This window comes from Panthera onca, chromosome D4, assembly GCF_046562875.1.
Source record: "Panthera onca isolate mPanOnc1 chromosome D4, mPanOnc1 haplotype 2, whole genome shotgun sequence".
NCBI classification, from domain to species: domain Eukaryota; kingdom Metazoa; phylum Chordata; class Mammalia; order Carnivora; family Felidae; genus Panthera; species Panthera onca.
Window position 1 is genome coordinate 72,556,232 of NC_138351.1, and position 27,788 is coordinate 72,584,019.

General features: G+C 42.0%; 1 protein-coding gene across 3 annotated transcripts; it reads right to left on the minus strand.

Annotated features, from left to right (window-relative positions):
- Window positions 1–483: 483 nt before the first annotated feature.
- PTGR1 (prostaglandin reductase 1) lies at window positions 484–26,632 on the minus strand. 3 transcript variants are annotated; one of them, XM_060609032.2, is made up of 10 exons: window positions 26,505–26,632; window positions 24,343–24,458; window positions 22,902–22,947; window positions 20,924–20,980; window positions 16,338–16,505; window positions 12,389–12,506; window positions 11,509–11,664; window positions 8,455–8,563; window positions 4,731–4,849; window positions 484–736 (listed from the first exon to the last, which is right to left on the minus strand). In XM_060609032.2, the coding sequence occupies exons 2-10, from the start codon at window positions 24,446–24,448 to the stop codon at window positions 626–628; spliced, it is 990 nt and encodes a 329-aa protein (XP_060465015.2). In that variant the 5' UTR covers window positions 24,449–24,458; window positions 26,505–26,632; the 3' UTR covers window positions 484–625. The 3 variants fall into 3 exon arrangements, with proteins under 3 accessions (XP_060465015.2, XP_060465016.2, XP_060465017.2); XM_060609033.3 differs by lacking the exon at window positions 26,505–26,632 and adding an exon at window positions 26,084–26,228; XM_060609034.3 differs by lacking the exon at window positions 26,505–26,632 and adding an exon at window positions 25,866–25,976.
- Window positions 26,633–27,788: the final 1,156 nt, after the last annotated feature.

Sequence of the window (27,788 nt, forward strand, 5' to 3'; positions counted from 1 at the left end):
TTTGGAGGCTTATATCCCCATGTGCTATCTTTTTGTAGCTGTTGGGAATGATAAATTCCTTCCTTGGTCTGTCATATTATTAGACTCAGCTGCAGAGAACCAGTTTGGGCTGCCCTGAGACCCCCATGAGCAATGATTATTTCTGCTCATGTAATCATAAGCAATAAGAGTGATAATTTTATGACTTCAAATTCACTGATTTCTGCAGGGAGATAACTAACACTTACTGGGTACCTAATATAGGCCAGGCATTATGCTGGTATTTTAAATAAATTTATAATATGTACATAACGCAGATGTTACTATCCTCACTTTACAGATCGGGAAAAAAAAAAAAAAATAAGAACTCCAAAGTCACAGAGGCAGTAAACTTTTGGCCTCTAAGCCATTGTTTTCTCCCTGAACCTAGAAGGAGCTGTAGTAGGCAGTGACATGACCGGCCATTGTTCACTATGAAATTTTCACTCTCTGTTGCTAATTACATACCACTTAAATGTGTTTTATTAGGTAGATCAAACTCATTACAATTTTTAGATAATGAAGGCAGTATATATTTTTACTAAATGGTTAAAAAGACGTGGTAATCATCCAAATGAATTCTAGATTCCACGTGTCTGTTTTTTTTTCATGCTTTCACTATTGTTTTCCCCAAATTTTCACCTTTCAGCATTCCCATAAACGCAGCTGGCATGTTTTCAAACCCTTCAGTGATGTATTCACGATACTGGATTTTACCCTGTATCAAAATGACAACAAATATAACAGATTAATTTCATATTCTGAATGATATACTTTTCTCATCATAGCAACAAATTTATCAGGAACATCATTATCTTGGACATCTAAGAGGGAGGCCCAATCCACCATGAGCGTATAGTCAATCTAGTGGCATGAGCCACAAAGTACACATAAAAGTTTGGTAACAGGTGTTAGGTCACAGTATAACAATAGAAGAAATGTTACAGGAAGTGATTAAGCAATTTATAAGTAAATCACATGGAAAAGTTTAATAATGTAATGATCTCAGAAGAAGTGGAAGAAGATGGAAAAAGGGGCCTCCTTCCAGAGTATTATCTACTTTAATCCTTCCAGTAGCTTCATGATGTAGCATCATTACCTCTCTTTGACCCCTGAAGCGGCAGAGCCTATTCAGGAATTGTAAATACCATGGCAATCTAATAGTTCGCCCTCCCTTCAAGCCCAGATTCTTTCAATATGTGTTGAACATTCACTTAGGAATGTGGGAGGGAAGGGTTTATTTAGTGAGGGTTTTTCATTTCTCTGCTACAAGGCAGTCTACTAAGTGGAACTAATTTACATTTTCAAGGTTTTTATAAAGGGTCTTCTGTGGAGACTGGAGTTACCGGATACCACTTATTTTCTTAACATATTCCGGTGATGGCTTAGTACCTTTTATGAATTTATGGAGGGACAATTTGCTTGGGGTCACTCAGCTAATTGATAAGTACGGAGGCTGGGATTTGAGGAGGCCTTGACTAGGAAGCCCCAGCTCTTCTGTTCTTAAAGGAGGCAAAGAACCTGTAAAGGGGCAAACGCTGTAATCAAAAGTTTATAAGTTAAAAGTAGAGGATGAATACTAATATATAGGTGATAATAATATTGTAAATTAAGGTGCAGAATACAGGGCATATTGAAACCCTTTGTACCATCTTTGTGATTTTTCTATAAATCTAAAACTATTCTAAAAGAAAAGTATATTTTCAAGAAGAAAAAGAGATGAGAAAAAAAAATAAGTAGTTGAGAGAGAAATTAGGCCAATTCACTAGTTACTGAAAACAAAACTGTAATTAGGTCCACTCTGTTAGAAGGAGGCATTAGGAAGACCAGCACAGTGGTTTCTTGTTGTCAGTTGCCATCATGAGAGGGCTAGATCAGATTTCACCAACAGGGACAAAGAGGCTCCACACTGGGAACTTGAAAATCATTCAGCTCTTCCCAGCTTCCTGGAAAGAGCCCAGCTCAGCACTCCAAGCGTTGGACTGGGAAAAACACCAAGCTCCAGTGGCTGCCAGAGGAGCAATCTATTTGAATTGGAAAAGGATGATAAAGCCAAGAGTTTAGAAGTGTGATATCACTTTTCCCCTCCAAAACTAAAATAATGCCCCTTGGTTATTCAGAATTCTGTTGACTAAAACTGCAAATTGTGAAAGATGGGAAAAGTATCACAACATAGGACAGGATTGGCTTCTTCCTGTGGATTGAAAGCCATGGCTATAGGAAGATGCCAATTTGGGACCTGGAAGAGCCACAGCCCCAAATATATACCTCTCCAACATTTATCCAACAATACTCATCTAGAGTTTACATTGATTCAGACACTATTCTAGGTGGTGGGGATACATCAGAAAAAAACGCATGAATGTTGCTGCCTTCATGGAGGTTACATTCTCACAGGAGGGCGATGGGCAATAAATATACATGAATTATAGTATACATCATGTTAAAAGAAAATAATTGCTATGGGTAAAAGATAAGGAGGATCAAGAATGGAGGGGGACTGCAATTTAAAATAGGGGCATTAAGGGGTGCCTGGGTGGCTCAGTCGGTTAAGCGTCCGACTTCAGCTCAGGTCACGATCTCACGGTCCGTGAGTTCGAGCCCCGCGTCGGGCTCTGGGCTGATGGCTCAGAGCCTGGAGCCTGCTTCGGATTCTGTGTCTCCCTCTCTCTCTGCCCCTCCCCCATTCATGCTCTGTCTCTCTCTGTCTCAAAAATAAATAAATGTTAAAAAATAAATAAATAAAATAAAATAAAATAAAATAAAATAAAATAGGGGCATTATGGGGCACCTGGGTGGCTTAGTCAAGTTAAGTGTCCAACTTTGGCTCAGGTCATGATCTCGTGGTTCATGAGTTTGAGCCCTGCATCCAGCTTTGTGCTGACAGCCCAGAACCTGGGGCCAGCTTCGGATTCTGTGTCTCCCTCTCACTCTAACCTCTTACCTGCTCACACTCTGTCCCTTTCTCTTATTAATATTTAATAAACAAATATTTAAAAAATAATAAAAAATAAAATAAAATAGGGTCATTTTAAAAGTTGCCTCATTCAGAATGTAGTTATGTCTTGAAGGAGATGAGTGAATTAAGGAAGCAGTTACAGAGGGCAGAGGGAAGTGGGGAGGGATTGGGCAAAGAAAGCAAGGGGTGAACACTAAGAAATGAAATTAGGTAATGGAGGCCAGATCATGTACAATCTTGTAGGTTTTTTTTTTTTTTATTAGTTTATTTTTGAGAGGCAGAGAGAATCAGAGTGCCTGTGGGGGAGGGGCAGAGAGACAGGGAGACACAGAATCAGAAGCAGCCTCCGGCTCTGAGCTGTCAGCATAGAGCCCAATGCAGGCCTGAACTCACAAACCGTGAGATCAAGACCTGAGCCGAAGTTGGTCGCTCAACCAACTGAGCCACCCAGGCACCCCTCGTAGGTTTTATTGTAAGTGAAATGGGGAGCTTTGCAGAGTTTTGAGCATAAGAATGACATGGTTTGATTTATGCCTTAAAAGATCACACTGGCAGCTGTGTTGGGAATTGTCTGTTGGGGCACAAAGTTGGGAGGCCAGACAGAGGCTACTAGGCTAAATAAGAAGGTGGCCTGGACCAGGGTGGTAGCAGTAGAGGTGGGAGAGCTGGACAGATTCTGTGTATATTTTGAAGGCTGAGCCACCAGAATTTCCCAACAGATTAAATGTGGGTCTGAGAGAAAGAAAGGAATCAAAGATGATTTCAAGGTTTTTGGATTGAGCAACTGGGGGAGGGGGAGGGGTGGGGAAATGGTGAGGTCTGTATATGGAATGGATTTGGCAGGAAAGTTCAAGACATATTTAGTTTTTGACGTGTTGAGTCGAAGATGTGTATTACACATCTAAGTGCAGCTGTTGAGCAGCCCAGAGCCCTGGGGAGAGATCCAGGCTGGAGACAGACATTCAGGAGCTGTCAGCATACCAATGATATTTAAAGCAAAGAGCCTGGATGAGCTAAGTAAGGGATAGACAGACTGTGGGCAGAGAAGAAAAGAAGTCCAGTTACCATACCTTGGGACACTCTATTATTGATCTCCAGAGGAAAAAAGAGTTAGCAGAGGAGGAGGTCCTCTGAGAAGGACAAATCTGTGAGGAAAACCAAGAGCCAAGGGAAGGCAAGGGAAGAAAGTGTACCAAGGACAATGTGATCACCTCTGTCAAACACCCCCCAGAGCCAAGTGATACTAAGAACTGACCACTGCAGTTCACAATCAGGACATCGTCAACCTTGACCAAAGCAATTATGGTGGAGTGGCAGGAGTACAAAAGCCTGATATGTGGGTTCACAAGAGAATGGAAAGAGGGGAACTGCAGACATTGAGTGTCAACACTTCCTGGGGCATCTGGGGGGCTCAGCTGGTTAAGTGTCCCACTTGGGCTCAGGTCATGATCTCATGGTTCCTGAATTCAAGACCTGCATGGGGCTCTGTGCTGACAGCTCAGAGCCTGGAGCCTGCTTCAGATTCTGTGTCTCCCTTTCTCTCTGCCCCTCCCCTGTTCACACTCTGTCTGTCTGTCTATCTCTCTCTCTCTCAAAAAAAAAACCACATTAAAAAACAAACACTTCCTGGTATTTTGTTCTAAAAGGGGGAGCAGTGAGATGGACCTGTATTTGCAGTGGAAATGAAGCCTATCGTGTCAGAAGAGAATGGGATCCAGTGTACAACTGGGGGAGTGGCTCTGGAGCTCCTCACCTCTAAGACCCATGTCAGCAAGTCTTTCAGAGCCTTCTGACGGACATCTCCTTGCCAGCGGGTGACAATGAACCCTTCCATGCGGAGTTGCTGATAGATGATATTCTCTGGGGGTGGGCCTGTGAAAGAGGAGGACACATTTGGTGACAGGGTCCAGGGAGGTGGCCATGGTGAAAACACAAGCAGTATAAGTCACATCACTGTTCTAGATTTCTCCACTCTTTTCTGATCACGAGGTTGTCCAAAAATCAACATGCCCTCTGTGGTAGACAGAATAATGGTCTCCACAGGTGGCCATATCTTAACTCCCAGAACCTATGAATGTGCTTCCTTACATGGCAAAAAGGACTTGGCAGACATGATTAAGTTAAGGGCCTTTAGATGAAGAGATTATTCTGTATTATACAGGTGGGCCCAATATAATCACAAGGGTCCTTGGACGGGATGCAGAAAAGTCAGAGTCAGGAAAAAATATGTGATGATGGAAGTATAGATTAGTGTGAAAGAGAGAGAAAGAGAGACTTTGGAAGATTCTGTGCTGCTGGCTTTGAAGATGGAGGTAGGGACCATGAGCCACAGAATGCAGGCAGCCTCTAGAAGCTGGAAGAGGCAAGGAAACAGACTCTCCTCTTGAGCCTTCAGAAAGAATTCAGCCCTGCTGATCCACGTTAGACTTTTGACCTCCAGAACTATAAGGCAATAAATCTGTGTTGTTTTAAGCCACTAAATTTGTGGTAATTTGTTACAGCAGCCAATAGGAAACTAATACACACTCAGTCCTTGCACAGGCCAGGAAGCCAGGGAATGTTCAGCCTGCACATGCCAGAAACAAGGCCCACCAAACACTTCCCAATGGCAGTCCATAGAACACTGTTCTATGGAACAGAAGTGGGTCCTGAAGATAACGTGAAAATGTTCCCATGCTAATCAACCATAAATACCCTGATATTCCCGACATGTAGAATGTTCTTTTTCAGAATCACATGGAAGGCTTATGAAAAGAGATTGCTGGCCCCTCCCCCAGTTTCTGATTGTGGATATGGAATGGGTCCCAAGAATCTATATTTCTAACAAATTCTCAGGAGATGGTGATGCTGTTAGTCCTGGGCCCACACTTTGAGAACCACCAGCCTAGAAAAAGTACCAGCCTACTCTGCAGCCTATCAAAAAGGTAGTACTCAGGGCCCCTGGGTTGCTCAGTCAGTTGGGCATCCAACTTTGGCTCCGGTCGTGATCTCATGGTTCACGGGTTCGAGCCCCATGTCGGGCTCTGTGCTGACAGCTCAGAGCCTGGAGCCTGCTTTGGATTCTGTCTCCCTTTCTCTCTGCCCCTCCTCCACTCACACACTATCTCGCTCTCTCTCTCTCTCTCTCTCAAAAGTAAATAAACATTAAAAAAAAAAAGGTAGTACTTTTCTGTGTGAGAGAGAAAAGGTTGTGTTGGTTGCCTGGCTTATTTTCCCAAGGATCCTGAGTGACCAGAAACTGAGGGAATGACACCTGAACATAGTCTTAAAAGTTTCAGGAAGTCAGGTGAACATGCCCCTGAAACCTCAGCACCAGATGAGCTGAGGTGACTGGCAGAATTTATTTGCGGCATCCTTGATAACTGGCATCGCTCAAGCTGAAAGTTCCTACTCCCTTCTTTGGAGAAAGTCACATTAGCAGTCAGAAAAATAAGGCCTTGTTCTGAACCAAAAGAAACTGGTGCAAGAGGAGTGAGATATGAGGGTGACACAAGACAGCAGCACGTCCAAATGCCAGGTTGCTCTTGCAGAGAGGGTGCTTCTTTAGGAGATGCACACCAACCATATTTCTCTTTAAGTTAAGAACTGGAATCCTCATTTCCTCATCTTGGAAGAGGATGAAATACCATTTTTGGGCTTATCCACCCTGATGGGAATATAGTTTCTTTATTGGGAGCAAGAAGAATGTGGCATTTGAACGTGGCATTAATGCTGGGGCAAATAATTACCTCTGAGCGATCCTAACAGTGATATATGTTAGAATTTCTGGAGCTCAGAGGCAGGGCAGGATCTCACCTAAAATGAATGGACAAGGCCAGCTGATGTCTCAAAGACCTTCAACTTCCAAACTCTAATTGCTAACAAGACGAGATCAAGTTACTGGGCCTAAATATTTCGCTGTACCTTATTGGACTATGGTCAAGAAAATGCATCCTGGTGCTTTGCTCAATGGACAGGCAGAAGATTTCCCAGGATTCTAGCTTAGCTTCAATTAGAAAAATAGAGGGGGGAAAAGTCCATAGCAATAAGACTGCCAAGTGCACCTGGAGTCTTTTTGGAGATGGTAGTATCTTTGATTTTTCCCAGCCCAAGAGGGAGTCTGCAAGCTGTCCTTTCTCAGTCCCTTCCACTCTCGCTCACCTGTCTCTGCAGTTGTGGGATTGTTAACTAGCAGGGCTGTAGGGTTTCATTCCCATGAGTGAAGCCCATCACAGAAGCCCAATTTATTTATGGTTATCATCCCAGATCTTGATGATAATCTCTAAGATTCCTTTGCTCTTTTTTTTTTTCTTTTTTTGGACCACAGGTCAATCTATAATCTCACCAACAGCACAAAATCGTTGTAGTAGGAAAGGACTCTGTACGAGGAGTGCAGAAGGTCTGTCTTTGAGTCTCTTGCTAATAGGATTTAAAGAGCCTCTGGCCTTCTTGCCCATTCATCTCCCCATTCATAAAACAAGAGGCCTGCACAACATCTCTCAGAGAGTTAGGATTTCACAAATAAAGTTCTCTAGTTGATACTGCTTTTGGACCTCTGTGGGTATGAGGAGGGCAGAGGGCAGTCTCAGCATAGGAGAGTGGAGAAGTGGAGATGGATGCACAAAAGAAACAAAATAAGGACAGTCCAGGAACAGAGGGGCAATGCATGCTCCTCTCCCTTTCCATGGAAATTGTCAGTCTGGGGGAGCCAGTGTGTCCTGAAGCTCTAGGAGGCACTGCCCTCCACTGTCGGAAGGAAATGGCGGCCTGTTGTTTGCTTCACCCACATTGAGTCATCCTCTCCGATCCCCATTCCTCCGGCAACGTTCTGAATATCCTAAAGAACCCTGATATTGCACCAGCCAGACCAAGGTGTTCCGTCTCTAAATCAAAGCATGGCTGTCTTTTCACAACTTTGCCCAAAACAATAGGTAAACAATTAAAACTTTTAACAATTATCAACATTTCTTCCCTATTTTCAGATTCTGTTATTTCTCTATATCAAAATCTAACATAAGTTATTTAGCACAAACATATAAAAATACATGGTTTTAGTTTAATAAACACTACTTCATCAAGAATATCAGGAAGTCTGGGGAGCCTGTGTGGCTCAGCCAGTTAAGTGTCCAACTGTGGCTCAGGTTATGATCTCGCAGTTCGTGAGGTCAAGCCCCAGGTTGGGCTCTATGCTGACAGCTCAGAGCCTGGAGCCTGCTTCAGATTTTGTGTTTCCCTTTCTCTCTGCCCCTCCCCTGCTCACACCCTCTCTCTCTCTCTCTCTCTCTCTCTCTTTCTCTCTCAAAAACAAATAAACATTAAACAAATTTTTTAAAAAGAGGAAAAAGGAGAAAAGTATTTTTTAATTATTTTTTAAAAAGAAAATTATTATCAGGAAGTCTTTTTAATATTTTGATAGTCACTGGCCTATATACCATATCCATGAATTTTCTCCTTGCCCAGTCTTTCTACATCTGTGATCGTGTGCATGAGCTCATTACCTGGGGGAAGTGGGCGAGTAGTATTATACACAGAGATGGCCCCACAAATAGCAATCCTTCCAAACTTCTTCATCTGGGGGATAACAATGTTTGAAAACTCTCCACCTACCTAAACAGGATGAAAAAAAAAAAAAAAAAAAAAATCCACTTTAATCTAAACACTAGAAGATTCAGGAGAATCATTAAGTCACAATTCCCATTTCATAACATTTATTTTAGAAGGAAAAAAATCAGACTGAATTAGCACAACAGTGCAGAAAATTGCACTTGAAAGGGACATGTGAGGTTGGACATTTCTGTTTTACTGTAGGAACATACCATATATAACTTATACATTTTACTTTATTATATTTTGGGGTTTTCTGACCAGTTCAATAATCTCTTTGCCCCTATCTAAAACCATGGAAAAAAATAGTCAGAAGACACATCAAGAACAAAGTTGGAAGACTCATATTTGACAATTTCAAAACTTACTACAAAACTGTATCAATCAAGACAGCATGGGAGCAGAAATATAGATCAACAGAGCTAAGTTGTGAGTCCAGAGATAAACTCTTACTTTATGGTCAATTGATTTTTGACAAAGTCCCAACACAATGAAATAGGGGAAAAAAACAGTCTTTTCAACAACTGGTGCACAATTATTGGCTATGGTAAAGAATGAAATTGGACCCCTCCTTACACAATACATAAAAATTAACTTAAAATGTATCATGGGCCTAAATGTATAAGCTAAAGTCATAAAAGTCTTACAAGAAAACATAGGAGTAAATCTTTGTGACCTTGGATAAGGTAAAGCCTTCTTAGACATGACATCAAAAGCCCAAACAACAAAAGGAGACATAAATCAGCCTTCATCAAAATTTAAAACTTCTACAGGGCTCCTGGGTGGCTCAGTTGGTTAAGTGCCCGACTTTGGCTCAGATCATGATCTAGTGGTCTGTGAGTTCGAGTCCTGCATCAGGCTCTGTGCTGACAGCTCCGCGTCTGGAGTCTGCTTTGGACTCTGTGTCTCCCTCTCTCTCTGCCCCTCCCCTCCTCGCGCTCTGTCTCTCTCTGTCTCTGTCTCTGTCTCTCTCTCTCTCAAAAATAAATAAACATTTTTAAAAAATTTAAACTTTTGTGCTTCAAAGGACACCATCAAGAAAGTGAAAGAAAAGAAAAGAGAAGGTGAAAGACAACTCACAGAATAGGAGAAAATTATTGCAAACCATATTCAGTCAATCCTCATTACTGGTATATTCCGTAGTTGAGAAAGAGACTACTTGCTAACATTTATTTATATCCCTCAAATCAACACTCACAGGGCTTTCCTGCTCATTTGCAGACGTGCCTAAAGCAGTGAAAGATGCACAAAGTTCCCAGCTAAAGTAAAAAAAAAAAAAAGTCGAGGTTCTCTCTCCTTTTTTCACCTCTCCCAGAGATTACCAAGGGGGGAAGGCAGAAGGGCACAGTACAGAGTAGTTCAAAAAGCTCCAGCTCTGGGGTTGGTTGGGTGGGGTCTGAATCCCAACTCTGGGAGGATCAGTTTGTGGGGCAGCCGTAGGCAAACTTCTTAACACTTCTGAACCTCCTTTTCTCTTTTAAAAAATGAAGAAAAGAAAAGCTGTAGGAAGAGTTGTTTCTAGGATTTAAGATTGCAATGGAGGTAAAATATATACATGTATGTACATACTTGTCCTAGAAGCAATGCTCGTTGTTCGTGGTGACTTGATAGAACATAACTACCAGGAATACTGAGAATTGACTGTATCTGATGAGGGACCTATCATAACTCTTATAAAGAACTCTTGGGTGGGAGAGAGCCAAAGCATAAGAGACACTTAAAAACTGAGAACAAACTGAGGGTTGATGGGGGGTGGGAGGGAGGGGAGAGTGGGTAATGGGTATTGAAGAGGGCATCTTTTGGGATGAGCACTGGGTGTTGTATGGAAACCAATTTGACAATAAATTTCATATATTAAAAAAAAAAAAAAAAAAAAAAAAAAGAACTCTTGGGGTGCCTGGGTGGCTCAGTTGGTTGAGTGACCGACTTCGGCTCAGGTCATGATCTCATGGTCCATGAGTTCAAGCCCCACATCGGGCTCTGTGCTGACAGCTCAGAATCTGGAGCCTGCTTCAGATTCTAGGTCTCCCTTGCTCTCTGCCCCTCTCCCACTCATGCTCTGTCTCTAAGAATAAATAAACATTAAAACAAATTTGAAAAACTCTTAAAACTCAACAAATTGAAAAATGGGCAAAATATCTGAGTAGACATTTCTCTAAAGAAGATATATAAATGGCTCATAAGCACATGAAAAGATGCCCAATACCATTAGCAATTAGGGAAATGCAAATCAAAACCACAGTGAAATACGACTTCAAACCAACTAGTATAGCCATAATCAAAATGATAGTTAGTAAGTGCTGGCGAGGATGTAGGGAAATTGGAACCCTCATACGCTCCTGGTGAGAATGTAAAATAGTGCAGCCATTTTGCAAAATAGTTTGTCAGTTCCTCAAAATGTTAAATATGGAGTCATCACATGACACAACAATTCTACTTATAGGCATATACCCAAGATCATGAATGTTCACAGCATTATACGTAATAGCCAAAAGGTGAAAATTACTCAGATGCTCATCAATCGATTGATGGATAAATAAAATGTGGTATATCCATACAATGGAATATTATTTTTCAGCCATAAAAAAGGAATGAAGTACTGATACATACTACAACATGGATGAACCTTGAAAACATGCTAATGTACAGTGTAAGAAGCCAGTCACAAAAGGCACTTTGGGGGGGAAATGGGGAGTAATTACTGAGTACAGCATTTCTTTTTGGGATAATGAAAATGCCCTAACATTCATTGTGGTGATGGTTATACAATTCTGTGAATATGCTAAAAACCACTGAATTCAACACTTCAAAATGGGTGAATTATATCTCAATAAAGCTGTTTTTTAAAGGCATATGTACTTTATATATTTTAGATGGAACTCTAGAAGGCTATTCCCTTGTATAGTACTTTGTTAGTAAGTAAGATATTAAGTCCATTTCGTGCTTACGTTATCAAAATAACAATCGTAACCATCAGGAGAGGCTTTTTTCAAAGTTTCTTCCAAAGACTCTACTGTTTTGTAGTTAAAGGCAACATCATATCCAAGCTTTTTAAGGTAGGCAACTTTTTCATCAGACCCTGCTGCTCCAACAACTTTGCAGCCCTAAATGGGGAGAAAAAATGGAGACCATTTACAAGCCAAAAGCATGGACTAACTCACCTTCCTAGCCTAGTATGGTCAGGTTCCCCAAGAATACCCTCTTAGGTACTGAACCACATACATGAAGATACCATAATGGGCCAACAGACCCACAGGTGAAATTGGTCCCTGAATCAGCCTACAACCCAACGTTAACTTTAGCTTGTCTCTGACCAACCAACAGATTCTGGTCTATGTTTATATGGTTTACAGCTCGTTTCAACTTACTGACTTGACAACCTATTCATCTGACTCTCATTTCTTTATTTTGGGTCTTCTCTTGCAGTGACTTGCATGCTATCTTTTGGAACAGTAGTGCTTTAGACGATAATTTGGGCTCAGCTCTGGAACTCTCAGCCATCTTGTCACTTCTCCTGGTAACTGCCCCTTTATTCTTTGATTTGGGCTCAAGCATTGGACTAGATAGAACCTGTCTAATCATAGAATCATAGAGGAACTGGAGAGCATTCTGAAAAGCACTTTCAGGATGAGCTAGAGATTGTATTGGTACACAGAGAGTAGCACTTAGGAAATCTCTCTTGCATTCTCAATGTATCTTCAACTTCCAAGCAAGACCCACTAAACAAAACTCCCTGAGATCAGAGAAGGTCTGCTCTGTTCACTGTTGTATTCTCAGTGTACACTGTGGGTATTGAGTAAATGTTGGGTAATGGAAGAAGACACTTACCTTGAGCTTAGCTATCTGGCCCACAGCAGAACCCACTGCTCCTGCTGCTGCATTAACCATCACTGTTTCTCCACCCTTCACACCACAGATGTCAAGTAGGCCAAAGTAGGCTGTTAGCCTGAGGGAAGAAAATTAAAGATATGTGGGTTGATTTGTGGCTTTCTCTTATAAGTTGTTCAGATATATCCTGAAGGCCTTCTCAACAGCCCAGTGCCATGGGTCCAATAAAAGACAGAAAATATAGGAATTGAATATTACCAGCCACTAATGGTCCACCTCCTCCTTCCTCGCTCTTAGATAGGAATAAATATGATGGGAACCAGAGAAGAAATGGAGAGTTGGTTGGAAAGGCGCTGCACCCTGTCTATCCCTAGGCCAAGTCTCAAGAGCAAAAGAAGATTCTAGGACTCTGGGGGTCCTAGAATAGAGAGCTTGTGCCTCATTCCTATGTACGCCCTGGGGAGATGGTGAACTTCATGGGGAAAGCCTCCATGTCATCATGGTGCCATAACCATAGAGCAGATGAGAGGATCCAAGAGAAACACCTTGAGTTTTCCATGGCTCCTAAGTGGTATGGAAGAGCTTCTGAAATTTCCCCATCTCATCCTAAGTGAGATGTTGAAGTTAGCTTGCAGGGAAAAAACTATGGGGTCTGCAAAGATACAGCTCAGATAGTACTGACAAGAACTGAGTGAAGAAACCACCAGCTTGGATGGCCAGCTTGGAAGGGAATGTCACTGAGGACTCAGTGGGAAAAGTTACACTTTGAAGCAGGAGAACAGCATAAGACTAAGATAGATCAAGACCAAGAAGTTATTGGGGCACCTGGGTGGCTCAGTTGGTTAAGCGTCCAACTTCGGCTCAGGTCATGATCTCACAGTTCATGAGTTCGAGCCCCACGTTGGGCTCTTTGCTGTCAGCACAGAGCCCACTTCAAATCTTCTGTCTCCCTCTCTCTCTGCCCCTCGCTTGCACTCGCTCTCTCTCAAAAATAAACATTTTTTATAAGTTAAAAAAAAAAAAAAAAAAGATCAAGAAGTTGCTGTCGCCCCCCTGCTGACATGGAATCTGTTAGCCTTGGAAGCTCTGCATCAATCTTGGGGAGAAGAAAAAGAAAATTCTGAGTTTTGAACCTGAACAATGTGAAAAACCACTAAATTAAACTGAGGCTCTGCTTTACTACACAAGCCAAGATGCAGGCTTGGGATAGAGATGAAGTACAGAAATAGAAAAATTTTAAGTTTTATAATCACGCCCCTGAGTCTGAGTCAAAGAAATCTATATCCACTGTGGCAATTGCTAAACCACTTGCAAAATTTCAGACAAATTCATGTAAAGTTGTTTCTATAAGAAACAAACTATACATTAGCCTTTGCCTATATCCGGGGACCCATTAGAGTTGGACATTAAAGGCAAGGCAGTGAAAGGCATAGAAATCTACACATTTTCTGAGGACCCCAAAGCTAATATTCCCAGTAATTTTCAAAAGATGAATGGAGCACCATCTGCCTCAGAATCACCTGGAGTTTTATTAAAAATTTAGATTCCCAGGCCCCACACCTCAGACCCACTGGTCCAGAAATACTGAGACATGAACATCTGAATTTCATAAGAGTAGGTGATTCTTAGGAATTTAAGCAACTGAGAACCACCACCTTAATGAATGCCGAAACCAAAGCACACTGGGTGAGCTAGCATAACCTCAAAAGAGAAGCAGAAGGTGCATTTTCTGATTATATCATTCCACTCATGACAATCGTTACCACCCCCCAACCCCGATCTCCCTTCTAAAAACCCTAAAATCACCTCTCAATTAGACATACTGCCCTAGGAGACACAAGGCCTCTCCCAAACATCATATCCTTTTACAAGTAAAATGGAGAAGCCAACAGTAAAGCAATCTTAGAGGAAAAATTAAAGGTACCCTTGGGACTAAGGGGGACTTAACATATAACAGTTTGGAGAACAAAACACATGAACTCCTCCAGCTTAACTGAGAAAACAGAGGTCCACTGAAGGAAATAATGCAAACCTGGAGGGAATGCTAAATCTCTGGAGCCTGGACAGCTGAAAGGTACCCTAGGTTTCAAAGTTCAACTTCTTTTTTTATAATGTTTATTTATTTATTTTGAGAGAGCGAGCGAGAGGGGGAGGAGTGAGGAAGAGACAGGGAGAGAGGGAGAGAATCCCAAGCAGGCTCCACACTGTCAGCAGAGAGCCCCACAGGCTCACAAATTATGAGATCACAACCTGAGCCAAAATCAAGAGTTGGATGCTCAACCCATTAAGCCACCGAGGCACCCCAAAGTTCAACTTCTTTTATGGTCTATAGCAGAAGTTCTAGCACTCTTGAAGGGCTGACCCATCCCACTGGTAAGTAGTCCAGAATGGCAGGAATTGCTCAAAGAATGGGCAGTGTGTCACTAGAGAAGGTTAGAAGCATGAGATAATGCCTCTCCCTCAATCAGTGAGAACCAATGGTATGAAGTTGATTGTTTATGGAGTAAAAATACACTCCTTGGGGGTTTGGAACAGGGTGAATGAGAAGTACACACAAATGAGTAAGTTATCCTCTGTTTTAGGATTCAAATCTCCTAATATTTTACAGATTACTTTCTCCCCATCTAAGTCATGGGAGACTTGCTCCAAGGTTTCCTCATGTCTGCCTTCACCCCTGCATTCCTACACCTGGCTCACAACTTAGAACGACAGGTGGGATAACAAGGTGGGAGGAGAAGCTCTCCCTCATAGAGGTTATGGGGCAGGTAGGCAGGACCTGGAAGTGCTGTAATTCTATTTAGTGCTTATTTGAAAGTAAGAAGGGGGCGCCTGGGGGGGGCTTAGTTAAGTGTCCCGCTCTTGATCTTGGCTCAGGTCATATCTCAAGGTTCGGGAGATCAAGCCCTGTGTTGGGATTCTCTCTCTCCCTCTCTCTCTCTGCCCCTCCTCTGCTCATGCTCTCTCTCTCTCTCTCAAAAAATAAATAAACTTTAAAAGAAGACTAAAAAAAAAAAAAAAAAAAAGCAAAAAGGTATTAAGCACCCTCTAATTTCACATTAATTTCAACATTGCCTCTTGGTCACGGCAATACTAAGGAGTTCATAATCTGAGTGCAATATGAAGTTGGGGTGTATGGGACTGGTTTTTGCTAGAAGCTGATCATTTGAGGTATACATATCCAGTTCATTCTTTAGAAGTCCTTCAAATTATGAAAAAGAAGGAGGGAGGGAGGGAGGAAGAGATCAAATAACTTAGAGAAATTAAGGAAATACGTGAATTTCAGGCTAAAAAAGTTTTGGGGGATTCCAAAAGGAATTCAATTGACCTTGCTTCTCCAGGCCACAAAGGGAAATTTGGAGCCTAAAGTACAGCTGAGATAGGATGAACTGACCAGGAGTCTTCCTGAGGGACAAGGCCAAAGGACTCTTGTGGAGTTTAAGTCTGTGTCAGCTGAGTGACTGTGCAACCATACTTGTGATTCATCTCATTTAAACTTCAGATCTCTTTATACCTCAGGAGATTCAGATGTGCATAGGGAAAGGTGAGGAATGAGAGACAGCACAGAAAAGCCAAGGTATATTGAATTCTCTTCCCCTTTTTAAACTCTGAAATGGAGACAGAGACCCTGAAGCCAAGACCCTTCCAGGGACAAAAAGGAGCTGGTCCCTTTGTGTTACCATTTGCCAGCTGCTAAAGAGGGATCATGCCCCATGCTGTTTCTCACTGCCGCTCTCTGGTTCTGAGTTTTTGGATTTTTCCCTTTCTTTCCTTTAGTCCAAGGCCAACTCTAACCCATCTTATTCCCTTCTCAGTCCCATCATTTACTCTAACCAGCCCCTGAGCCTAGAATGTCTTGGGTCTCTTCTTATTGACCACATTCTAGACAAACTATTTTGGAAAACCAGAATGTCAGATATTCAAATAAATGAAACATACCCATGAAACTCACCCTGTCATGCCAACTGTTCCCAGAGCCAAAGACACTGGTAATGTGTCTGGCCACTCTGCAGGCAGTTTTTCCAGATCTTTCCCATCAGAAATGGAGTGAGTTGTCCAGCCTGAAGAAGCCACTACCATAGTTCCTGTTGGGAAGGCTGAGTTTTTACTTTCCACAACTCTGAAAGATAAAGCACATTAAGATGTGGGAAACCTCTTTTCTTTCAAGGGAGTTAGGATGCTGCATGGTTAGTATTCCTAAAAGGGCATGGAAGTTAATATTCCATGATTGAATACCCCACCACATCTCTCCATCTTATTCCTAGTCATGGGTTTCTCCCCCTCCTTGAGAAAAAAATATGGGCCATTACAGAGGAACTCTCTGAATTGGTTCAACATCTGTCTCTGTCCTCACCCACTTCTCTTTAAGCAAGAGGTGTACATCCTCTGGTTCAAGGGGTTCTGTTCTGTTCTTAAGGGGCCACCCTCCATCTCCTAGCCCCTCCTCTCTCCTGAATATTTAACATTGTCCTCTCCACTGCCCCCTTTCCCTTTTATATTCAAACTTCTTCACTGCCCAATCACTTGACAACCCAATGCAACATGGCCTCCACCCCTGTTACTCCACTAAAGCCACAATTTCTGATTGCAAAATCTAGTGGACACTCTGCACTCATCATCTGATTTCACCTTTCAACTGTATTCAGCACTCTGGGCTACCCAAACTCTTCTTCATTGGTTTCCACAATACTGCCTTCACTGGGCTTTTTGCCTGTCCCTCTAAGCTGCTCCTTTCCTGTCTCATTTACTGATTCTTATTCTCCCATCTTCTCCCACTGTTACCATTTTTTTTACTCTCTTTCCCTTGATCATAAAATTATGTAACACATTTATTTTAGAAAAGTTATAATATATAAAATAAAAAATCAGTTCTAATCCCATAATACAAAGATAACTGCTAATATTTTGGGATATGTTATGGCAATCTTAATGATATATTTAAAAATGTGTATTATAAGAATGCAAACTGGTACCGCCACTGTGGACAGCAGTATAGAATTTCAAAAAATTAAAAATATAATTACCATATGATTCAGTAATTCCACTACTAGGTATTTACCAAAAGAATGGGAAAACACTAATTGAAAAAGATATATGAACCTTTATGTTTACTGCTGTACTATTTACAATAGCCAAACTATGGAAGCAACCCAAGTATCCTTCCATAGATGAATGGAATAAGATACACACACACACACACACACACACACACACACACACACACACTGGAATATTCCTCAGCCATAAAAAAGAATGAAATCTTACAATAGCAACAACATGGATGGATCTACAGGGTATAATGCTAAGTGAAACAATAAGTCAGTCAGAAAGACGAATACCATATGATTTCACTCATGTGTGGAATTTAAGAAACAAAGCAAATGAACAAAGAAAAAAAAGATACAAACAAAAAAATAGATCCTTAAATATAGAGAACAAACTGATGGTACCAGAAGGGAGGTGGGTGAGGAGATGGGTAAAATAGGTGAAGGGGGTTAAGAGTACACTTATTGGGGTGGCTGGGTGGCTCAGTCAGTTAAGCATCTGATTGATTTTGGCTCAGGTCATGATCTCCTGGTTCATTGGATTGAGCCCCACATTAGGCTCCATGCTAACAGTGCAGAGCCTGCTTAGGATTCTCTCTCTCCCTCTCTCTGCCCTTCCCTGCTTGCTCTCTGTCTCAAAATAAAGAAAAAAAAATTTTTTTTTAATTTTTAATATTTTTGAGAGAGAGAGAGAGAGAGACAGAGAGAGAGACAGAGCACAAGCAGGGGAGGGACAGAGAGAGAGAGAGACACAGAATTTGAAGCAGGCTCCAGGCTCTGAGCTGTCAGCACAGAACCTGACACGGGGCTCAAACCCACAAACTGTGGGATCATGACCTGAACCAAAGTCAGGTGCCCAACTGACTGAGTCACCCAGGCCCCCCAAAATAAATAAAATTTAAAAAAAATTTTTTTAAAGGAGTACACTTATTGGGATGAGCAATGAGTAATGTATAAAATTGTTGAATCGCTATATTGTAACTAATATAACACTGTATGTTAATTATACTTGAAAAGAAAATAAGTGCATTTTAAAAATGTTTATTATATATATTTACATAATTGAAATCACCTTATGTTTTGCAAGCCAGCTTTTCTCTCTCTACACTAGCATATATGACTTATACTTTTTCTCATGTTAGTAAGAATCCTTTAAATACTGAAATGAATTTCAGGGCACCCTTCTGGCTCAGTCAGCAGAGTGAGCAACTCTTGATCTTGGAGGTGGGAGTTGGAATGCCACGCTAGGTGTAGAGATTATTTAATAATAAAATCTAGGGGCGCCTGGGTGGCTCAGTTGCTTAGGTGACCAACTTTGGCTCAGGTCATGATCTCATATTTTGTGAGTTTCAGCCCCATGTCAGGCTCTGTGCTGACAGCTCAGAGCCTGGAGCCTGCTTAGGATTCTGTGTCTCCCCCTCTCTCTACCCCTCCCCTGCTCACGCTCTGTGTCTCTCTGTCTCTCAATAATAAATAAATGTTAAAAAGAAAAAATTTTAATAATAAAATCTAAAAAAAACCTGAAATGAATTTATTATACCAGTATTAGACACTTAGGTTATTTCCAGTATTTTCTAAATTATACTTCAATTAATATTCGTAAATATGAATTTATAATTTTCCTAGGCAATATTTCTATAAATGGAATTACTAGGTCAGAGACTATTAAAACATTTGTTAACTCTTGTTGCATGCATATTGCCAAATTCTTTTCCAGAAGGTTATGCCAACATTTGCTTCCACCTTCAGGGTATAAGTGTATCATAACAACATTTCCATCCCTGAGTACTGTCTTAAAAAAAAAAAAACAGACAACTTTGCCAATTCAGCAAACACAGACATATGTTGTTCATATCTTTGATCATCAGCAAGAAATGTATACGACCTATATGAAGAAAACGGTTAATGGGCCATAAGACAAAGATGGATAAATGGAGAGGTATACTTTGTGTCTGGAGAAAAATGTACTAAAGATAACACATTTCCTCTAAATGAATCTATAAAGTCATTGAAATCCCAAAAATCCAAATATAATTTCAATAAATGGTGTTATAACTGGCTTGTCACTTGGACATAAAGTAAATACTTCACCCATATTCCAAAATAAAAATTAAAGGATCTGAAGATTTAATTATAAAAAATTAGCATATAAAATACCAGAAGAGAGGCACCTGGGTGGCCCAGTTGGTTAAGCGTCCAACTTTGGCTCAGGTCATGATCTCATGGTTCATGAGTTTGAGCCTGGAATTGGGCTCTTTGCTGTCAGTGCCAGTCCACTTAAAATAAAATAAAATACCAGAAGAAAACATGAATAAATATTTTAGTTATTTTGGAGGGGAGGATGCCTTTCTAATGATGAAATGAAACCCAGAAGCCACAATTACAAATATTAATAATTGTATCACATAAAAATTTTAAATTATGACTGGACACAGGGGAAAGATAAAGACACAGATATTTGCAACACTCCTATTCCTAACATATAAAAAGGCTTGTACAAATCACTAATAAAAGATAAAAAGACCTAAAGGAGGAAAGGAAAGGACATAAACATAATTCACAGAAAAAAATTGATAGTTAATTTACAAAAAGAATGTCAACATCACTAATATGAAAGAAATGGAAATTAAACTAAGCATGAAGTATCAACGTGAATTCACCTCAGATTGCCAAAATTGATGGTAAGCAATGGGCATTTATTTGGTATGAGAAAGGTTCTTTAATACTATCGGTGGGAGTGGATATTCATACAATATTTTTGAAGAGCAATTTGACATTAAATCCTCAAATTAAAAATGTGCATCTCCTTTGACCTAGAATTTATGCTTCTGGGAATTTAATGTGAAGCAATATTTATCCAAGTAGGCAAAGAATACACAGACATGCACATAAAGATGTACGTATATTCCCTGCAGAACTATTTGTAATAGAAAAAATAGGAAACATTTGCTATCAGGAATAGATTACTTAGATGACAGATAACAGTGGAATAATTTGCAGCCATTAAAAGGTAGGTAGTATATTTATATACTATCAACAAAAGATATCCATATTAAGTGAGAAAAATAAATTTGCTGAAGGGCATATAATACCGCTAGTTAAGAAAAATTATAGACATTGGTTTGTGTACTGAACAATTTTTGAAATAAGAATACATTAACAATAGTCATCTCTAAGGCTCAGATGATGGAGGAACTTTCAGTTTCCAAAATAAAAAATTGTGGTTTATTGGAATTTTTACTATAGTCATAAACTGGACAAATGCAATTTTTTAACTAATTAAAAGCAAGACTAGCAAAGTGAAATTGCAGTGATGACAATCTCACAGTCGTCCCTCCCCCACAGGAAAGGGGCAAGATGTCCCAAGTTGCTTCCAAGGTCAGTGAGTGAACCATACAGGCTGAAGAAACTGTAGGGGCGATGGACAGACTCAGGACCCAAAAGAAGGTAAAAGAGAGATGTATTTTTCAAGCCCTGGGACAAATAGAAATACCTGGCCACTTGCTGCCCCATCATCGTATCACCCTCCTTCAATCTTTTGGCTGCCACTCTGGAAAAAAAAAAAAAATTCTTAATACATAAGAGCATCAAGGGAAAACCATCTTGAGTTTCAAGCCAAATGGAAAATCAGTGGGAAAGTGTGTGCTGATACTTGAAGGTAATATAACTGGGTGAAATGCGGGAGAGCTGCTAGAAGTAAGCAGTTCTGCTCAGTGACCCCAAAGAAGCATTCTGATATATTTTTCTGGGAAATGAACATGAGAATCTTACCATCATATTCCACTGGGGTTGAGTTTCTACCAATGACTTAAAAGATGACAAAGACACCACTGGGTACTTGTTACTCAAATCACAAGCTGTGATGTTGTGATTTAGAATTAGAATTATTATATTCTGTCTATATCCTGTTTCTGGCAGAGCACCTAAACCCCTGGGATTTCCTAATTAATGAGACTGATAAAGGTATCTTTTGTTATGTTAATGAAGTGACTTTTGGAAAGCACCTAAGGATGGGAGCTGGTTGCCAGAACCAACCATGTGATTAGAGGGCTGTAACTTTCATTTCCCTTATCCAGATCTCAGGAAGGGGAGAGGGACTAGAAGTCAAATCAGTTGCCAATGGTTAATGATTTAATCACTGTGCCTATGTAATGAGCCTTCATAAAATACGTTCAGAGAGCTTCTGGGCTGGTGAACACAAGGAGATCTGGGGAGAGTAGTGCCCTTGGAGGGGGCATGGATGCTCCTTACCCCTCCCCACATACTTTGCCCTATGCATCTCTTCCATGGGACTGTTCCTGAGTTATATATCCTTTTATAATAAGCCGGTAATCTAGTGAGTAAACTAGCTTCATGAGTTCTATGACCCACTCTAGCAAGAAAGGTGTCGTTGGAAACTCCAAAGTACAGGTAACAATGTGGACTTGAGTCTGGCATCTGAAGTGTGTGGGGGCAGTCTTGTAGGACTGACTCCTTCACGTGTGGGATCTGACACTATCTAACTGTAGATACTGTTAGAATTGAGTCGAATTGTAGGACACCCAGGGATTATCAGAGAATTGGTTGGTATTGTGGGGGGAAAACCTACAAATTAGAATTATTATTGCAGAATCATACTAGCCACACATAAAGGGATGCTAGTTAACATTTTGAAACATTTTTTACATTAAATTTGAATCTCTATTGATCAGCTCTGAAAACAATCATTTTAAAGAATGATGACTACATTATTTACCTAGGCAAAAACCACTGAGAAGTTAGTGCCCCACAAAGGCCTTTTATTCCCTACCCCCCCCCCCCAAATTGTTTCCTGAGTACACACATTTGATTACAGGAATACAGGTAAATGGAAGTCAAGAAAACCTTATTTTAGTCTTACCATCTTCCTCTACACAAATAAGTGCCAGTAGTAAAATGGACAAATTGGATTTGTCTTAATTTTTTGGGAAGCAATTCTGATGAGCAATTTGAGGCAAATTGTGTACATTAAGATAGGAGATGATGGTAAAATACAGGGGCAGGGTAATCCCTCGTCAACATTCTCACACCTTTGCTGGCAGAATGAGCATCCATGAATCTTATCGCTGATATTATACTGGGACAACAGGGGGAAATGACAATCAGTTGGATATTTGAAAAGATGGACTATTTCAGGGGCGCCTGGGTAGCTTAGTCAGTTGAACATCTGACTTCAGCTCAAGTCATGATCTCATGATTTGTGAGTTTGAGCCCCGCATCAGGCTCTGGGCTGACAGCTTGGAGCCTGCAGCCTGCTTCAGATTCTGTGTCTCTCTCTCTGCCCCTCCCCCGCTCACACTCTATCTCTCTCAAAAATAAATAAACATTAAAAAAACATTATAAATTTTTAAATTAAAAAATTAATTAATCAATTAATTAATTAAATAAAAGATGGACTATTTCAAAACAAGGTCCCAAACACAATACATGAATTTTTAGGAGGAAAATAATACCTCATGTAAGGATCCACAGTGAGGAACAAAGATTCCAGCAGGACCTCTACAAAATAAAGCATTCCATGGGCAATTAGATACTCAACACTCGATGCCTTCCTTGATTTTGGCACTCTAAATAAACACAGATAACCTTTCTGCTTCAAGGTTGCCCTTCCATCAGTACTTTCTATGGAAGAGACAAGAGGGGCTCTCACATTTGGTCCAGCCCGGATCATCATCATCATCATCACGTTATTTATTCAGCACTCCATGCTTTACATGGATTATTCTAGATGATATTCTCAATGATTACTGTTTTCATTTTATTTAGGCCTAGGTTAAGGAACTTGATCAGGGCCACATTTGTAATCACTATGTTACAATGATCATGTAAGGTTTCACTAACAGCCCCCATCAGTATTAAAGAATCTATATTTTGTTGCAGTGACTTCATGCACACATTCTCTGGAATTTTGAATCTGAGTCCTGGCTACCCCAATTTAGATGGGACTGAACTTTGCCATGCTATTTGATTGCATGTCCTTTTCTCAAAGCCTGCCTACCTACCTGTAAACACCTTTTATTGTCTGTTCTACAAAGCTAATCTTCAAACATGTTATGGCATGTGCTGCCATTTCTCTCCCCTAGATTTCTTTAGGTTTACCTTTTCCTTTCACTTTCCCTAAGGGGATGGGAGACTCTTCAATGAAGGAAGAGGGTTTATCCCTCCTGTCTGTGTACAGGATAATCTGAGCTTTGCACACAGCTGCTAGGTATTGCTTTCCCCACTTGCTTACCCCATCATCAGGCTTGCCAGGACAGAGAGGAAATCCTCCCCATAGTCTGGTCAAAGTCATGAACAATGTACCCAACCGTGAGTTTCAATTATGCAGGAAATCAGAGGGATCCCACACGACATGAAGGCTTCACACAAGAACACCTTGAAAAAGTCTCTGTGGCAGATTGCAAAATTGTCACAAATGCCTTCCATCTCTTTGTGTGGGGACTCTTTGCCACTCCTCCCATCAAGAAGTCTATTTCTCAATCCTTGAATCTGGACTTGGCTAATGTGACTTGCTTTGCATATTAGCAAACATGATACAACTAGAGGCATGAAAGTACTTGCACATTGGAGCCTGCCAACTCCTACTGTTCTAGATCAATGAGGCCACTGTGAAAACAAAGAGCTCAAACCAGCCTACTAGAAGAACTGAGACACACACCTCAGCAGAAAGCTTGCTAACCACCAGACATGTGAGGGGTGCCCATCCTACATTAAACAGTCAGCCCAGATGAGACGTGAAGAGTTACCACCAACTTAACCCAGCCCAAATTGCCAACCCACAGAATTGTGAGCAAATAATGATTGTTGTTTGACATCACTAAACTTTGAGGTACTTTTGTTATGAAGCAAAGGCTAACTGATACAGTCTTTTCCAATTCAAATCTTAGGACTTACCTCCATTGTTTAAGGGTGGGAGTTCAACTGTTTTCAACTCAAAGTTACCATGAGTGGGGCTGCCTTCAAAGTGCTTCTTCAGGGTCCAGCTCTTAGCATAAACCATCCTGAAGTTCCTGGAACACAGTAAAGATGTAGTCAGCTACCACGAAGTGACTGGATTATTAAGACTTCCTAGCCATTGCAATGAAGACAGACAGGAGGGTCTACTCATCATCTACTTCTCTTCATTATCATTTAATACCAACCACATTTATTATTTATTATATTTCTATTGCTGTGCAAAACACTTCAAATGCATTATCTCATTTTATCCTCCTAAGTTCCCTATTAGATAGGCATTATCACTGCTAGTACCAATGAGGAAACTGAGGCTTCCTCAGAACTCTCCAAGGCAAGGGAAAATGTAAACCAACACAGAAATTCTTCTCAGCTACCGCTAGGGTTTCACCAGGACACTCGACAGCCACCTCATGTGCAAATATTCTGTTTCTCACCTCACATAGAGCGAATCCTGAGAAAGAGTGTCAAACACAAAGAACCGAAGGGAGGAACACACATCTTTCAGTCGGATAAAGCAACGTTCTAAGGCAAACAGTCTCATCCTGCTGAACACCACGGCGTGGCGCTGCTGCTCTGCTCAGTGGTGAATTTACTCTGGCACCAAAAGGGAAATCCAGGGTTTAAACTTGCCTTCACAGGGAACCAAGAGAGATGATCCAGGCTGCCCTGAGCTTTGGGATCAGGACATTTTGCTTGGACCGATCTACCCCGCATCATGTGGGAGCCTCTCCTTCCTCACGTGTGTACTGCCAGCTGACAGGCCTGTCCCCCAGCAATGTAAGCAGAAAAAGGGGTTGACGGATATAAAAAGCTGAAATAGAGCTTTGCCGACACAGAAGTCATTTTAGGCCCTCCTGACACTACTTACCCAAGTGCACCGCCTTCAGAATTTCCTAGGAGGTGTTAGAATTACAAAGGAATGCAAAAACCTCAGAAGTTAAGGATTTTATGGAAACAAATCGTCTTTGCCGAGCCAGAGAATAGCCTAACCTTATCGGAGACGATAAATCAATGCCAAAGCTCCCAGCGCTGTTTCAAAAGCAAATATTGACCTCATGCACTTGGTTGGGCTGTTCTTTGCTAGATTGAAACCCTTTGAGCACTCAAATTCCAGGCTAATTGGAGCCAGAGAACTGACGATGCCCACCCTTGCTGACCCTCAAGACTTCAATCAACTAGGACCTGGACTCCGTCGACTCAGGATGACCTTTGCCCCAATTCATAATGAATTTGCCTTTGCAGAGCCCCTTCATGAATATGCATGTATCATTAGCTTAAAACCTCCTCACTTTTCTTGTTCGGGGAGACACTACTTTGGGAAACATCCCTGGTGTTCTCCTTTACTCGCAAATAAAATCCTTCCTTTTCCTATTCTTTGCAGTCAAATGCTCTACCCCTGAGCTATACCCCCTACTTTTCCTATTCTTTGGCTCGGTTGTGTCTTTTCACTGAACACCCACCAAGAGGCGACCCCAGTTTAGGGTAACAGCAGGGCCCTGGACATCTCTGCATTGCCAGGGGAGCGATCCCGGCGGGCGGATCCGTAGTCCTGCTCTTCTACTTCTTTTCCCAAAAAGGCAGCTGAGAGCGAATTCTGAACTCGCTGCCAGTCCAGAAGCCCCCCATCCCGGAAAGAGCGTAGCCGAAGAGGCCGCAGAGTTCACGGAGTCCCACCCACCAGAGGGAGATGTCCAGGTGCAGAGTCCGCAGGCGCGCTCGCTCCTAGCTTCCCACCTCGTCGGCCTGCACACACCCGTGCCCACTAACCGAATTCCGACCCCTATCTTAATTGTCCTTCCACACTTGTCCCAGTTCCGCGGTTCCGCAAGTTACTTGGCCAGCCGCCGCCGGGGTTGGGCAGCTATGCTGAGAGCCCGGAATGCAGACAGGCCGTGCCCTTCCCTCCAGTAGGTCTCTGATTTCTCCAAGAACGTGCTGGGACTGGGAGGAACCGATCCGGACATCTGGCTTTCTAGTTTCCTCCTAGCCCAAGACTCAGAGGTTATGCAGCAAGAGGTGAGGGAGAGCAACGGGCAAACGCTCCACAATAGGGAATTCTAGAAAATCAGCAGGAAAAAACGGTGAGGATGTTTACTTACGAGAATACGCGGGCTCCACTACCTAGACACAGAACGTGTTTGAGGTTGTGCAGCGGACCTTCCACCTTAAATCCAGGCGGGTCCCGGGGGAGGGTGGGGCTTCCCGCAGGGGCGGAGCTGCTCCTGCGAGAGTGGTGGAGCCCAGGCCCGCAGAGGGCTCCGGAAGGGAAAGCCAGGATTACCCACAAGTGTGTGTTTAGGGCGTGATTCCAATGATAATGACCTCTATTGGAGCCCTGCCCAGGTGGAACTGTACTTCCACTAGCGTCCTAAGTGGCAATCCGGTGGAAAGACGCCGCGTAGAAGAACGAGCCTTGGCGTCCACCGTTCAGGAAGGAAAGAGCCAAACGCAGGGTCCCCCGGCGGCCGCAGCCCAGGTCTGGCCCAGTGCTGCTTTCGATCCGCAGGATCCTCCTCAGATCACAGCTTGCCTGGTGTCCACACCTCCACCCCATGCCCAGTCCCCAAGTCTCCCTAATGAACACCTGTTTACCTTTCACAAGTCGATACAAAGGTCCCAACGTCTGTGAGCTGTGGTCAGATTCCCCCAGGCAGGAGTGAGGGCTCTTCACTGAGGCGACCTCCGAGTCAGAACATCTAGCCCTTCACAGGGCCTTTCTGGGACTCGGGGAGGAGAGGAGAGGTGGTCTAAGGGAGGGAATGTACACAAAGCCAAAGTGCTGGTTTGGGCTACCCTGATTCGAAGCTGGTGTGTCTCCCTTTTCCTAGTGGTGCAGCTTTGAGGGAGTTCCTCAGCCTCTTCCTGCCTAAATTCACCCCTCTGCAAAATGGGGATAAGATAGTGCTTTATGGGGGCTCCCCCTAGCTGCCCACCCCGCAAAGCCTGCGACTCTTGATCTTGGGTCTGAGTTCCAGCCCCATGTTGGGTGTTTAAAAAAATAAGTAAGACATTAAAAGAAAAATAGTGCTTTATGAACATTAAATATCTTCTTTCCCCCGTTTCTTTTTTCTTCTAGAGAGAGAGCTCACCAGTGGGGGAAAGGATCCCAAGCAGGCTCGGTGCTGAGCAGGGGCTGGATCATGTGATCCTGGGATCTTACCTAAGGGGAAATCAAGGGTCCAGAGCTCAACAGATGGAGCCACCGACGCACCCCTTACGTGTCTTTTTAAAGAACAAAATGAGTTCATAAAGCTCAAGTGCTTAGAGATTACCACACAGGTGTGTGGTAAACTCAATAAACCTAGCTCCCAGTAACAAAATCTTTGGACTTCCCCGTTGACCCTAAGTCAGTCCCAGGAGCCCCACATTGTGTATGATTCAAT